This window comes from Phascolarctos cinereus, unplaced genomic scaffold, assembly GCF_003287225.1.
Source record: "Phascolarctos cinereus isolate Bilbo 61053 unplaced genomic scaffold, phaCin_HiC Scaffold_726;HRSCAF=1367, whole genome shotgun sequence".
Lineage (NCBI taxonomy): Eukaryota > Metazoa > Chordata > Mammalia > Diprotodontia > Phascolarctidae > Phascolarctos > Phascolarctos cinereus.
In genome coordinates, this window is record NW_027556098.1 from 270,205,267 (window position 1) to 270,219,358 (window position 14,092).

Sequence of the window (14,092 nt, forward strand, 5' to 3'; positions counted from 1 at the left end):
TCCCTTCTCTGCTTTTCATTTACTACTAATGAATATAAAAAATCGTATTCTTTTTTTTAATAGAGCATTTTTTTATTAATTTATTTTAATTTATCAGCAATCACTTCCATAAGCTTTAAATTTTTCTCCCCCCCCCCGCCTCCCTCCCCAAGATGGCACACAATCTGATTTAGGCTATACATATGCATTCCTATTAAACATAAAAAAATAGCATTCTTAAGTAGATTTGAACATGTAAACATTGTCTTTTGGAAAATGTGCTTATAAATTTTGTATGGTATTATTACTTAGGTAGTCTTAACATGACCCCATTTAGCAGAGACTTCTCCAGTCCATATCAGTGCCTTTCTTCCCCCTCTAGGTGGCAATTACTGGACAGCTAGGCATGAAGCCTCAAACAGGCAACAGCATCCCGCTAACAGCCACTAACTTCCGTATCCAGGGTAAGGATGTTTTGCGCCTGCCGCCCTCGTCCATCACCACCGATGCTAAGGGCCAGACGGTTCTACGTATAACTCCTGACATGATGGCTACCCTGGCCAAGTCCCAGGTCACTACAGTCAAACTGACTCAGGACCTCTTTGGGGCAGGAAGTGGTACTGCAGGAAAGGGCATCTCTGCTACTTTGCATGTCACTTCCAACCCTGTGCATACATCTGACATCCCCGTCAAGGCCAACTCGGCTACTGCCCCTTCATCTACTCCAGCAGGTACCACTGTGGTCAAAGTAGCCCCTGACCTGAAGCCTGCAGAAGCCTCAAGCTCAGCTTTCCGTTTGATGCCAGCGCTTGGTGTGAGTGTGGCAGATCAAAAGGGCAAAGGTGCAGTGGCTTCGACAGAGGCAAAGCCAGCTGCTACAATCCGCATTGTGCAGGGACTAGGAGTGATGCCTCCTAAACCAGGCCAAACTATAACAGTTGCCACCCATCCCAAGCAAGGGTCCTCCTCAGCCAGCGGGCCTGGAGCTGTTCATACTTCCACTGTGTCCTTGCCCAGTATGAGTGCTGCTGTGTCAAAGGCTGTGGCAGTGGCTTCTGGGGCCACAGGCACCCCTATCAGCATCGGAACGGGAGCCACCACTGTGCGACAGGTCCCTGTGAGCACCACAGTTGTATCCACTTCCCAGGCTGTGAGTAACATTTTGAGTTAAGTGTGGCCTGCTCATAAAAGCCCCTTTTAAAGTCATTCAACGCAATTGCTTCTGTTAGAAAGGAAAGTTAGTCAGGCTTCTTATTCTAGTAAGGAGGGCTGGAAATCAAGGTATTCCCCATTTCGATACCACTCTACCTGACCTTAGCAGTTTTATTTTTTATTAATTCATTCATGGTATTTATAAAACCTGCCCTATACTGGGCAATAGGGTCTTAGTGTTACTTTCTATGGTAAAAGGAGTACACTGAGATCTTAGATCATTTGATTATGAAAATCAGCAGGGGGTCAGAATGCAGGTGGGGTGGTTTGTGAGAAGGGCCATTCTTAGTGAAAAGTCTAAGTTAAAGTCTTTTAAAGTGATTTAATACTATTTTTCCCACTTGTAGCACCAGAAATGTTGATGCAAGGAAGCTTTATGCTATTTGTTCCCTTTTGTTTTTTTGAGTCAGTGAGCTCTTCCCTTAGACTGAACTCCTTGAGAATGGGGACTTTTGTCCTTTGTATTCCTAATGCTTAGCACAATGTCCGGCACATAGTAGGTGCTTAATAAATACTTGTTGGCTGATTCACTGAACATAGAAAGGTAGTTCCCAGTAGGGTCTGTCATTGAAACAACTGAATAGACAAGCTCGGGCAGCTGATTGATAGAGGACTTTGACTTTGCTGCTTTCTTTTGGCAGAAAGACTGTTGACGCTTCCAATTAGTGCATTGGTTCTTTGAATTATGTTTTAATCAGTTAAGCCATCTTTGAAGGACACCGTCCCTAGTCTTTCTTCTGCCTTATTGTCCTCTCTGTTGGACTAGTGAGTTACAAAGAGGAAATAAACTAGGTACAGCAGAGACTGAGGTGAACTCTAGGGGTACAGGTGTGTTGGTGGCTGTTCCTGTCCCTGTTTTTCTGCCCAGGGGAAATGTTGCTGCTGCTCATGAGCACTAAGTGAGGTGTCTGTCTGAATTCATGGGGTATTATCACGCACCTGCAAAAATTCTGTTACTGACAAGAAAAAATAACAACAGTAGAGGAGCCAATTAGCTTGAGAGCAGATTTGAGTAACCTTCAGGGCCACTGCACATCTTTAGTTTTGCTACATTAATTTTGGGCCCTGGAAACTGGATTTCCTTCACTTGGCTGATTGTGCAGCCTTATACTAATATGCATATCCCTGGAAGAAACTGAACATACCTGAGGATTGCATAACTTGTGGTCTTGTTCTTAATTAAATTGCTACCACTGCCCTTTTTGCTAGTTCCTCCTCAGTGAACCCACATTCCAGTGGAGCACTAGAATTGTGTTCAATATTATTAACTCTTCTGCTCCTTTATCTTTCCCTTTATGATACTAAATGGGAAACCCACAATTACCTTCTTGTTTTTTTGGTGGGTTGCAGCAGGGTAGGACTAGGACATTTTTGTATAGGTTATAGCTTATGTACATTTTAGAGCTTCTTTGACTTTTGACCTAAGTTTCTTGGCTCATTGGAAACCTGGAGAGGAAGGGGTAATGAAAGTGGTTAACCTAGGATCTGTCTTGCAATTCAAGTGCTTGGAGCTCTGTGGGAGCTTTTTAAAAGTTTTCCTAGTGCTATTCTGTGTCCTTCATCCCACAGAAATACTTTTTTTTTTAATGAGACCATATTTGTAAAACACTTACCACAGTGTTTGGCACGTGAATAGGCACTTAATTAATGCTTATTTCATTTCTTCTTTTCTCTGTAGGGTAAGCTGCCTACACGGATTACAGTGCCATTGTCAGTGATTAGCCAACCCATGAAAGGCAAGAGTGTGGTTACGGCTCCGATCATCAAGAGCAACCTTGGAGCCAAGTGAGTGATGGTAGGGAGGCTGAGAGCAGAGTTGAGGCTTAAACTCTCTTTTCTAGTTAGGAAAAAGAAAATTATGGAGGAGGTAGGTTATTCTGGCTCATTTTGATACTCTACCTCCTCTTGATGAGACATAGTCTTATCAACCAGTTGCCATTTTGTACACGATACTGGTTTTGTTACTGTTAGACTTTACACTGTTTTAAGATACTCAGCTTAATTTTGTGGAGCAGAGGGATCTTACATCAGTTCTTGTTTTCTCTCCTCAGTATCAGTGGATTGGGCCGGAATATTATCCTCACTACTATGCCAGCTGGCACCAAGCTCATCACTGGTAACAAACCTGTTAGCTTCCTCACTGCTCAGCAGCTGCAGCAGCTGCAGCAACAAGGCCAGGCCACACAGGTAAAAACGTCAGGGAATTCTACTGGTCATAGCAAACTTCTCATCATCCCTTGCTTAACCTGATTGGTGAATCCTGTCTGTTCTCTAGGGCCCCTCACACTATCTCTTTATAAACAGGTACGCATTCAGACAGTCCCAGCTTCCCACCTCCAACAGGGAACAGCTTCTGGATCTTCCAAAGCTGTCTCTACTGTCGTCGTGACCACAGCCCCATCCCCAAAGCAGGTGCCTGAACAGCAGTGAACATGTAAGGGGAAAGAAGATGGCTTCTCATGGCTGCCCCGGGTCCATTCTCCCAGCTGAAGAGAATGGGAACTGTATCACATCTGCAAACCCTCCTTCTTAAGGAGAGAGAGGCCGGATAGTGGGGTGATGTCAGCAAACTGGATTCTGCAGTCTCAGGATCTAGTGAATAATACTAAAAAGGGCCCCAGATCACTCCAGGGTTCCTGAGCCTACTTTGTGGATTAATTTAAGGGAAGACAGTTTATTACAGTTGTATGCGGTCCCAACTATACCATACAGATCAGAATTTTCTCCCTTGGTGTTGATTGGAGTCAAGTAGGAAAATTATGAGAGATTTCCTAACTTTAGAGTATGCAGACTCTGTGAGCAAGCCTTAACTTGTATCTGCAGATCTTTAGTGATTTTAGCCTCCCATGGTATTCCTTAGTCACTTCTGTGACTGGTGGATTGGATACCAGGTTTAGGTGACATTTTGTGTCCAGAAAATAATTTTATATAACTTATTGGTGTTTTTCTTTTAAAGATACTATTGCACCTCTTTCTCAAAACAGATGCTTGGGCTTTAGCCCTTAAATAGATCACATAGTCTCTTTTAAGGGAATAGCTGGTATCCCAGTAAGCTAGTGCAGATTTTTTTATGACTACGATAGAGAGAGAAAGGCTGTGTGGCTGCACAAAATGTAAGCAATGGGTGGACCACAGTGGATTTCCTGAAATGAGACTACAAATGGAAACTGCCTATATTATAAGATGGTGTGTGGGACTTTGAACATGGTGTAAGTTTATTGCTAAGTCTTTAGACTTATTCCATAGACTTAGCTCCTCTTATAAACAGTGGCCCAGAAAAAGTGAGCAGGCTCCAGGGGAATACCACCATTTGTGCTGCTTTTGCTATCTTGTGTTAGGGCCTGAACTTTATTCTATGTTAGTGGTGCTGCTCTCACTTCTGATCTTGGAATAAGGAAGAGAGTAGGGAGGCACAGGACCAAGGAGCAGCCTATCCAGCAAACACTGATCTTATACATATTGACCTGAAGTTTTAAAACATTTTATTAATACTGGCTGTTTCATGCTTCTTTCTGCAGTCTCTATTGCTGCCTGACAATGCTCTTTTAAAAAAATTTTTAAGTGTAATATATAATTAAATGTGCTGTTAACAACATGTGCCTCGTTGTTTGCCTTGGGAATTGTGTGAATGCGTTTTCTTATGCCAGCTACTGATTTGATAGTAACTTATGATCTAGACTTCCCTGTCTTTGAAAAAATTGTTCAATTGATGCTTTTTGTTTTCTGTACTATTATTATTTTACAGTAATGAAATCAACTCCCTGCCCCCATAGTTTTCTCTTACAACAAAGTAAAACAGTTAAGCAAACTGACACCTGCTGTGTCAATGAATCATCAAGCATATATTGAGCTCCTATATATCAGGCACTGTGCTAAAATTGCATGTAAGTTGGTGGGCGGGTGGCACTAGAAGCTTAGGAGGTCAGGAAAGGCTTCATGTAGGAAGTGGTGCTAGAGCTACAGCTCAGCTTTGAAGAAGGCTAAAGAAATCACACCCCACACTTTGTTCAGCCATTCCCCTGTGTCTAACATAATCTAAGTCACCTCCTTAGATTCTAGTTTACTTTTCTCTCCCCCCCTAAACCCTGCTTCAGGATGAGAAAGTTTATTTTGCTTGTGACTTCCCTTTCCAGTATTATCTTCTCTCTTAAGTGTCCTCCCGCTCATTCATGCTTATTTGCCTGTTAACTGGAAGGGAAAGGGAATAGACATTTATATAGTGCCTGCTGTGTGCCAGACACTGTGCTCAGTGATTTTTACAAATATTAGCTCACTTAATTCTCACAACAATCCAGAGGGGACGGCATTATTATTATTATTATTATTGTTATTTTAGAAGTTGTAACTCAACCCTTTTATTATTTCTTTTAGTTCCTTATTTAATTAGGATGTTATGACACAGTGGATAGAAGGCTAGGCCTGGAATCAGGAAGACTCCTCTTCCAGAGTTCAAATCCAGCGTCAGATACTTATTAGCTGTGTGACTCTTGGCAAGTCACTTCACCCTCTTTGCCTCAGTTTCCTCATCTGAAAACTGAGCTAGACAAGGAAATGGCAAACAAATCCAGTCAAGAAAACCCCAAAAGGGGTTGTGAAGAGTTGGACAGAATTGAAAAATGACTAAACCACAAATAAAGTAGAATATATCTTTGTACTATGTAGGCTAACCTCTGCATTTAACAGAGAGACAAACTGAGACCCCGTCTCCTGACTGAATTTTTACTGTCCCACATAAGGCATTATTATTTTACAGATGAAGAAGCAGAGGCAAACAGAAGTTAAGTGACTTGCCTAGTATCCCACTAATAGTAAATGTCTGAGGCAGCATTTGAATTCGGGTCTCCTTGACTCCAGGCCCAACTCTATCTATTGCACTACCCAGCTGCCTGGAATTTAATGTATTCTACCACAGACTGTGTGTTCAACCCTTCTTTGTACATTTCAGGTAAGCGTGAGGTTCATCTGATTGTCATTCCTCTCTTACCTTCCTCCACGTTTATACACTCGTCTTACATATCCCAGTTATGAGAAATATCAAGTTCTCCTCCTTTCTACCTTCTTTCCACATTAATTTATGCTTATTACCTTTTCTTCTCTCTTTCCCTTCTTCAAACCCTCAGATGTGAACTAATCTACCCCTAGGACCTCTGTCTTATCTAAGTCCTTTGATACCCTTTGATGACACTGAGTTTCTGAAGAAACACATTTTTTCTCCCCCTATTAGAGTGTTAGTACTACATCATATAAGCCCCTTCCAAATGCTCCAATAAATTTCTTTCTAGGTTTCTCAGGACTCTTATTATTTTTGTACTTTGGAGGTCCTACCCAGATATGTTCTTTTTATCAGAAATGCTTTAAAGGCCCTTATTCCTTAAAGATCCATTTCCCCACCCCCAGAGGATTATACTCAGTTCTTTAGGATGAGTAATTCTTGGTTGTAAGCCTATATTGTATTCCAAGATCTTTTTTTGTGTATAATAGAAGCTGTCAGATCTTGTGTGATCTTTAAAATAGTTCCTTAGTACTTGGACTGAAATTTTCTGGATGCTTGTAGTAAATTTTTTTTCTTTGGTGTAAGAGTTGGTATTTTGGCTGTGGTGTTCCTGGCACTCTTCCTTTTGGATTTCCTTTCAAGAGTTAATTGGTGCATATCATTCACCTGGATTTTCTTTCTTCTGCATCATTTCATACAAGTCCATTTCATATATCTCTGAACACATTCTCCATTGGCATAATAATGTGGCGTTAATGTAATATTATTGCGCCATGTGGCATAATACTGCATTACATTCATGTCCTAGGGTTTATTCAGCCATTCCCAGTTGATAGGCACCCACTTTGGTTCCAGTTTTAGGCTACTACAAGAGTGCTACTACAATATATTTTGGTTATATATATATATATATATAAAACACCTTTTCTGTTGTTTAAGTCCCATGTTTCTCATCTAGTTTTCTGAAAGGATCAAATTTATTCAAAGTTAGTTATAAACTGTAGAAAATTGAGAGGTGTCATTTAGTGGAGTTATGCTTGGAAACGAGTTTCAGGGAGCCAAACCCAGTGGAGATGGGGTATGATAAGATGGGGAACTAGCATTGAGCTGGAGCCAACAGGGAGAGCGACTAAGAGCTTTTGAGTGTTTTCTGAAATGTTCAAGTGGCTTCTTAGCAGGCGTAGGCTAAGGTACTGTTAGGGTGACTGGAAGATGGGATTGAGTTTGTAGAAGATGCAAGGCTAGATCCAAAGGATTAAAGGTGAACTGGGGAGCACAAGACTGAGTATTTAAACAGTCTTATTGGCCAGAGACTGCACTGGAAGGCTAAAGGATGTGTCTTTATGATACAAGAGAAAAGTGCATAAAGCACCTTGTGCTCAGAAACTTAGACAGCATTACTATGCTTAGGATCAGATTTCTTGGAAATACCCAAGTGTAAGTTTTTCAATATGGAAATGAGGAGAGAAAAACAAATCAAATGGGTGTAGAACTTATTCTGGTAAGAGAGCATTTTTTACAAGTTAAAAACAAAGGTTGAATTTACTTAACAAATGATTGCGTTGTGTGTGTGTGGGGTGTGTGTGTGTGTGTGTGTGTGTGTGTGTGTGTGTACACATATGTGTACGTGTACACAAGCTCAGGCAGCCAGCAATCCAAGAACTTCTGGAAGTAGAACTTTAAATCTCCCGGAACCATTAATTGTAATAATTTTTGTTTATACAGTGCATACCATGCCCCAGGCACTATGCTAAGTGCTTTTTACTGATAGCTCATTTAATCCTCTAAAGCCCCAGCTTCATCTGGATCATTCACTGGAGGCTATAGAAGGCAGATGAAGAAAATCCAGGGTCCAATTTGTCAAGTTTGGGGGATTACAGTAGGATGGAAAAAACCAGAGGATTCTAGGTTAATTCTAGAATTAGTTGCTGGTACTTGCTTTCCTATGATTCAAGAAGGAAGCCTAGAGGCTTATTGGTCTCTGTTCAGGTTTTACAGAACCCATATTTCCCCCCTGGGTATCCCCATTTTTACAGAGTCATCTGTCAGTCTACTTCTTTTAAGTGGGAATTAAAATAGGATGACTGGTGGTCTCTCCTCTGAATTATAGGAATTCTTCGTATATCAGCCCTATATCCTGTTCTCCAGTTTTATATTTTTCAATAGTCAGAGTGCTGTACTCTAGTTGCTCAATAAGTATTTGTGGAATTAAACTGTTCCCTGATTGTCAAATCTAGTGTACTCTGGGACCTCATCCTCCTTTAACTTCTTTGCAGTATTTTTTTGGTGTGGTGTTCAAAATAATTTATTTCATGTTTTGTTATTTACTCTATCTCTTTTTATTTTTTATTAATTTATTTTTAGTTTTCAACATTCACTTTCATAAGCTTTTGAGTTTCAAAATTTCTCCCCCTTCCTCCCCACCACCTTCCCTAAGATGGTATGCAATCTGATGTAGGCTCTACATATAGATTCCTATTAAACATATTTTCACATTGGTCATGTTGTAAAGAAGAATTAGAACCAATAGGAAGAACCACAAGAAAGAAGAAACAAAACAACAAAACCAAAGGAAAAAAAGAGCAAATAGCATGCCTCGATCTTGCATTCAGCCTCCTTGGTTCTTTCTCTGGTTGTGGATAGCATTTTCCATCATGAGATTTTTGGAGATGTCTTAGATCCTTGTATTCTTTGCAGTGTTTTGACACAATTTTCCTCGATATATTTTCCTCCTTTGGCTTCCGTGATACTGAACTCTCTTGGTTCTCTTCCTCCCTCCTCTGATTCCTTTTTCTCCTTCCACCCCTGACCCTGAATTATAGGATGTCAGTCCTATATCTTCTCTTCCAGTTACTGTCTCCTTTGGTACCTTATCCACTCTCAATCTTTCAATTATCACATCTACATACATAGCTTTAGGCTCTCCAGGCACACTACTGGGGAGTATAAAGGAACCCAGACTTGTCATCCCAAATTAATACTGATACAGAGACAAGCTTTACTTTACTGAGCTTCTGAAAATGCTAAGAATTCCCAAATGGTATTCTATTATGCAATATTTGAATAAGCTTTTTACTTTCAGTTGAGGTGGAGTTCTTGTGGCCCTAGATACAATTGAAGAATGATAAAAGGATTCCATTGTGACTCTCAAAGTGCTCCTTGTGCCCAATTAGTTTGATGAATTAAGAATCCTAGGTTCACTACCCTGTGGTGGTGCTTCCTAGTGAAACCAACAGTTTTGCAACCAGGAAGTATGCTTGGTTGTAGTAGGGAAACTAAGGAAGCTGACAAAATTGAACACTACTTTTAGAGGGGGTCTGACAGGTTGATGAAGAACACTGGAAACCACATCTTGCAAGGATCATTTGAAAGAGTTGAGGATAGTTATCTTGGAGGAGGGAAGACATACTTAATACAATTCAGACAGTGATTCTAAGGACATCACTGTGTTTCTAGGTGACAGTTTAGTGATGTTAATCTGTTTTATCATCTCAGTGATACTTTACTCTGGAATGAACTCTGAAACATATGTCAAGATTAACTCACTGACCTTTTGGACTTCCTGATAAAGGGGCCTGTATCATGAAGTGTTTTACTGTTTTATAATTGCAGAAATTTAACCCCAAGAAGAAAATGGGGAAAAGGTTACCAGAAGACCGAAATATAGACTCAGAGTGGCAGACTTCCTATGGCGGTTAAGCCAGCAAATTCTCATCTAGAAGAGCAGCATATTCTCCTGCCCTCGATCTGAGGACAAGGTATAGCTCAGAAACATTAGCCAGCTTTGTCAGGTGAACAAATATTTGTTCAAAACTGTGGCATTGCTTTTCTTTTGGGTAAGAGCTTAAACTGCTTCACACAAATAACCTCATTTATCTTTATCACACATATTTATCCATGAAATAGGCAGGACAAAGGATTTGTTTTTGTTAAGAAGAGAAGCAACTACCATAGTGCAAAAGATGCTGAACTCTTCCTGGGTTCAAGTACTGCCTCTGACAGGCACTGTCCAGATAAGTGACTATGGACATGCTCAGAGAATGTTCTAAGACCAGAGGTGACAAATTTGAGGTCCGGACCTTGCAGGGCCTCCAAACTCCCTGAGTTCCATCTAACTGGGTTAAAATGCAATTGAGAAATGTTTAACAAGATAAATTGAAATGCAGAAAGATAATGTTAATTTGTGGTTTTCTAAGTCAATATGTGGCCTGCAGGGATTTATTTCAATTTGAGTTTGACAACATTGCTCTAAGACACCACTATAGATGGTTGTAACCTGCCATGGGTAGAGGGAGTTACTAGGCAGGAAATTCTGACACCAAATTATGAGACTTCAAAATATTGATGCATGGTGATGATGGTGATGACTATTTTTATGGTAAATGTTAAACTGCAGAGGATATATGTTGACAAACGTTAAATTATTTATCCAGTGTCATAAAATATGTCAGCAGCAGGGTCAAAACCGAGAACTCAGCTATTCAGATTCCATGGTCAGACTTTGTACCCTTTGATTGTCAATAGGCTAGCTCAGGGGTGGGGAACCTGCAGCCTTGAGGCCACATATATCCTTCTAGGTCCTTGGGTATGCCGTCTGACTGAGTTGAAGTTTTACTGAACAAATCCTTTTATTAAGGGCCACATTATAGAGGGCCACATGTGGCCTCAAGGCAGCAGATTCCCCTCCCATGCTAGGTGTTGTCAGCATGTATAAGCTGACAACAGGTATTGCTTTTTGAATTTCTCTATTATGGGGAGAGAGCTCTCTACTTTGCTATGGGCATCTAACAGTTTCCCAGAAGAAACTCACAAGCTTAATTATACTCTGACAAGATGTTATTAGGGCAGCTAGGTAGTGCAGTGGATAGAGTGCCAGGCTAGAAGTCAGGAAGGCTCATCTTTCAGAATTCAAATCTGGTCTCAGAAACTTACTAGCTGTGTGCCCCTTGGCAAGTCACTTAACCCTGTTTGCCTCTGTAAAATGAGCTGGAGAAGGAAGTGGCAAACCACTCCAGTATCTTTGCCAGGAAAACCCCAAATGTGGTCACAAAGAGTTGGACTTGACTGAACAACAACAATGAAGTGTTAATAAAAAAGAAAAACAAAAAACCTTTATAGGGATATGACCAATATCTGGAATTGGATAAGAATTTAAAATGAAAAAAGCTTGAGTAAGGAAGAAGGGAAATGCAGGAATTTCTTCTTAATAAAGATGAGTCCAATAAATGGTAACCTAGAAAGGCTGTAAAACCTTCTTTAACTATATTTCAGTTGAGCCCTAGCCTGGATCAGATGTCCTTTTACCTAGAGTCAGAAGGTAGACAAGGTGATTTTTTTTAAGGGCCCTTTGAGTCCAACCTTTCTATTTCTATGCATTGCTGCTCCTCTTTCTAATGGGGAGTGATTTTAGGAAAGGAAAGAGGTAGATCTGATTGGGTTGTAGTTGAGGGGTGGAAATATGAACCTCTCACTTTTTCTGCTCAATTGTTTACGTGTTATAAGGACCAAATAGGGGATACTTCCCTCATTCTAAGCTTCTAGGCCATTGCATAAGAAAATTGTCAACCTCTGAGTGTTTTGGGAACCTAAGCTTTTTTACAACTGTATCCTTCTTGATGGTCCTGGGGGGTGGATGAGAGGACATAATCTCTGGAAGGGTTTACCCCTTTAAGAGATTTCCTTGCAGTAGTATAATTTTCAACCACATTTCACCATGATCTGCCACAGGCCTTCATAACTGACGGTATTGAAGGCCTTGGTCAGGTCCATGAATGTTATGCTCTGTTCTTCCTGGCATTTCTCCTGGAGTTATTGGGCACCAGACACCATATTGACTGCCCCTCAGCCATTTCTGAAGCCACACTAGCTTTTGGATAGATGATTAAGTCAATTAAGGAGGACTCTGGAAAGAATATTGCTGGCGATGATTAAGAGAAAGAGCCCCCTGTGATTGTCACAGTACAGCCTGTTCCCTTTCTTTATAGAGATGGATAATGGAGGCATCTTTGAACTCCTGGGGGATGACCTCCTCTTGCCATATAACCTGGAAGATTTCAGTCAGCTTCTGTATGAGCAGTGGACCCTCTGCTTTGTAGATCTCTGCTGGGATAGAATCAGCACTAGATGCTTTTCCACATGGGATGAGTCTAATGGCATTCTTGGTACAAGAATCCTTGGTACAAGGGCACTCTCAAGGTCTCTCTGAAGAACTTAATATCAGTTGTGAGATATGGGAGACACTGGCACAGGACCATCCAGCATGACATGCCCACATCAGAGAAGGCTGCTCCATGAGCAAAGCAGAATCACAGTAGCACAAAAGAAAGGGGAGGTCCGCAGATCTAGATACCTCTCCATCCCAAGTGTTCTAATGGACTGTTTTTGTCGGACCTGTGGTAGAGCCTTCTGACCTTGTTTTGGACTGATCGACCACAGAGGTACACGCTGTACCCTCACCCCAACCTTGTGATGTCATTGGTCCTTTTCAAGTAGAATGAACAACAACAATAATTTTCATCTGACACTGTATTATCTTCCAGCTGTTTGGAATTCAAACATTGTTAACGTTCTTGCGTTAACAAGATTGGACTGCCTTCGTTAAAAACAGACTTGTCCCTAATAAAGGGATAGAAAGGGATAGAGTTTGGATTACAAAAGGTACAATTTTACCTTGTGTGGAGGGGTGTGGGGTGGGGCAGTGCTGAAGAGCAGACTTAGAAGACAAGCAAGAATGATATTAATTGTGACCCGACTAGACCAAAAGTAATGATGAGATCTTAAGAGGAATTTGTTGTTGTTCAGCCTTGTCCAAATCTGTGTCCCCATTTAGGATTTTCTTGGCAAAGATACTGGAAGGGTTTACCATTTCCTTCTCCAGCTCATTTTACAGGTGAGGAAACTGAGTCAGAGTTAAGTGATCAGGGTCACACAGCTGGTGTGAGGCCAGATTTGAACTCAGGAAGATGAATCTTCTTGACTGCCAGCCAGACACTATTCACTGTACCACCTAGCTGCCCTTAAGATATACATGTCTTGCTAAGTGTCTGTCTTCTTTGGGGGCAAAAGAGCAAGTGACAGCTTGCACTCAAGTATTCTTTTTCCCTCTCCACCCCTCCGCCCCCAGCCTTTCTTCTATCATTTCTCTGTACTTGAAGTCAGGAAGCCTGCAGCATTCTTCATTTCTATTTTTATTTTTTACCATTTTGCTGTGGTAAAATCTTGAATTGTTTTGATTTGCATAGGGACAGGGATTTCACTAATACAGGGAACTCCTTGGTGGAGAAACTCTCTTTATCAGTGTAGGCTGGCATCTTCTCTACCACTTAAGAGAATGAAGTGTGTCCTAGAGCACTCTGAGGTTGAGTGATTTGCTAAGAGCCACACAGCTAGCATATGCCAGTGTGCAGGATTTGGACCTAGGTCTTCCTCACTTTAAGGCTGGTTCATTATGTCATGAAAATCACTTACGCTTTGTAATTTAGAGCAAAGTTTCATAATAGTTGAGATTTGTAAAAAAAAAAAAGGAATCAGAATTATTATTATTCAGAAACCAGGATGCAGAAAAAAGACTTCTTCAAAAATAGTACTGTAAATTCCCTTCAGACAGAAACTATTTGGCAAGTTCATAGAACAATTGTTTTCCTTGAGATAGATGGGTGGCACAAAGTCTTTCATAAGTCTGACCCCCACCCCTCCACCCCATCACAACAGACTAAATTCTTTTGTGTAATGAATAATGCTTGAAGTAATTAGACTATGAGCTGGGACTTGAAAACTTTACTATTCAGATATTTTTTTTTTCCTGGTGAGGCAATCAGGGTTAAGTGACTTGCCCAGGATCACACAGCTAGTAGATGTCAAGTGTCTGAGGCTGGATTTGAACTCAGGTCTTCCTGACTCCAAGACCGG

At 40.9% G+C, this 14,092-nt stretch overlaps 1 protein-coding gene across 5 annotated transcripts in view; it reads left to right on the forward strand.

The window, feature by feature from the left end:
* The window catches only part of NFRKB (nuclear factor related to kappaB binding protein), a 45,761-nt gene extending 40,975 nt beyond the window's left edge, over positions 1-4,786 (forward strand). For all 5 annotated transcript variants that reach the window (XM_020963796.2, XM_020963798.2, XM_020963797.2 and 2 more), the window contains 4 exons: positions 362-1,129; positions 2,870-2,976; positions 3,243-3,378; positions 3,496-4,786. In XM_020963796.2, coding sequence (XP_020819455.1) covers positions 362-1,129; positions 2,870-2,976; positions 3,243-3,378; positions 3,496-3,621 — 1,137 coding nt within the window. In that variant the 3' untranslated portion in view covers positions 3,622-4,786. The remainder of the gene's footprint in view (positions 1-361; positions 1,130-2,869; positions 2,977-3,242; positions 3,379-3,495) is intronic.
* Positions 4,787-14,092: the final 9,306 nt, after the last annotated feature.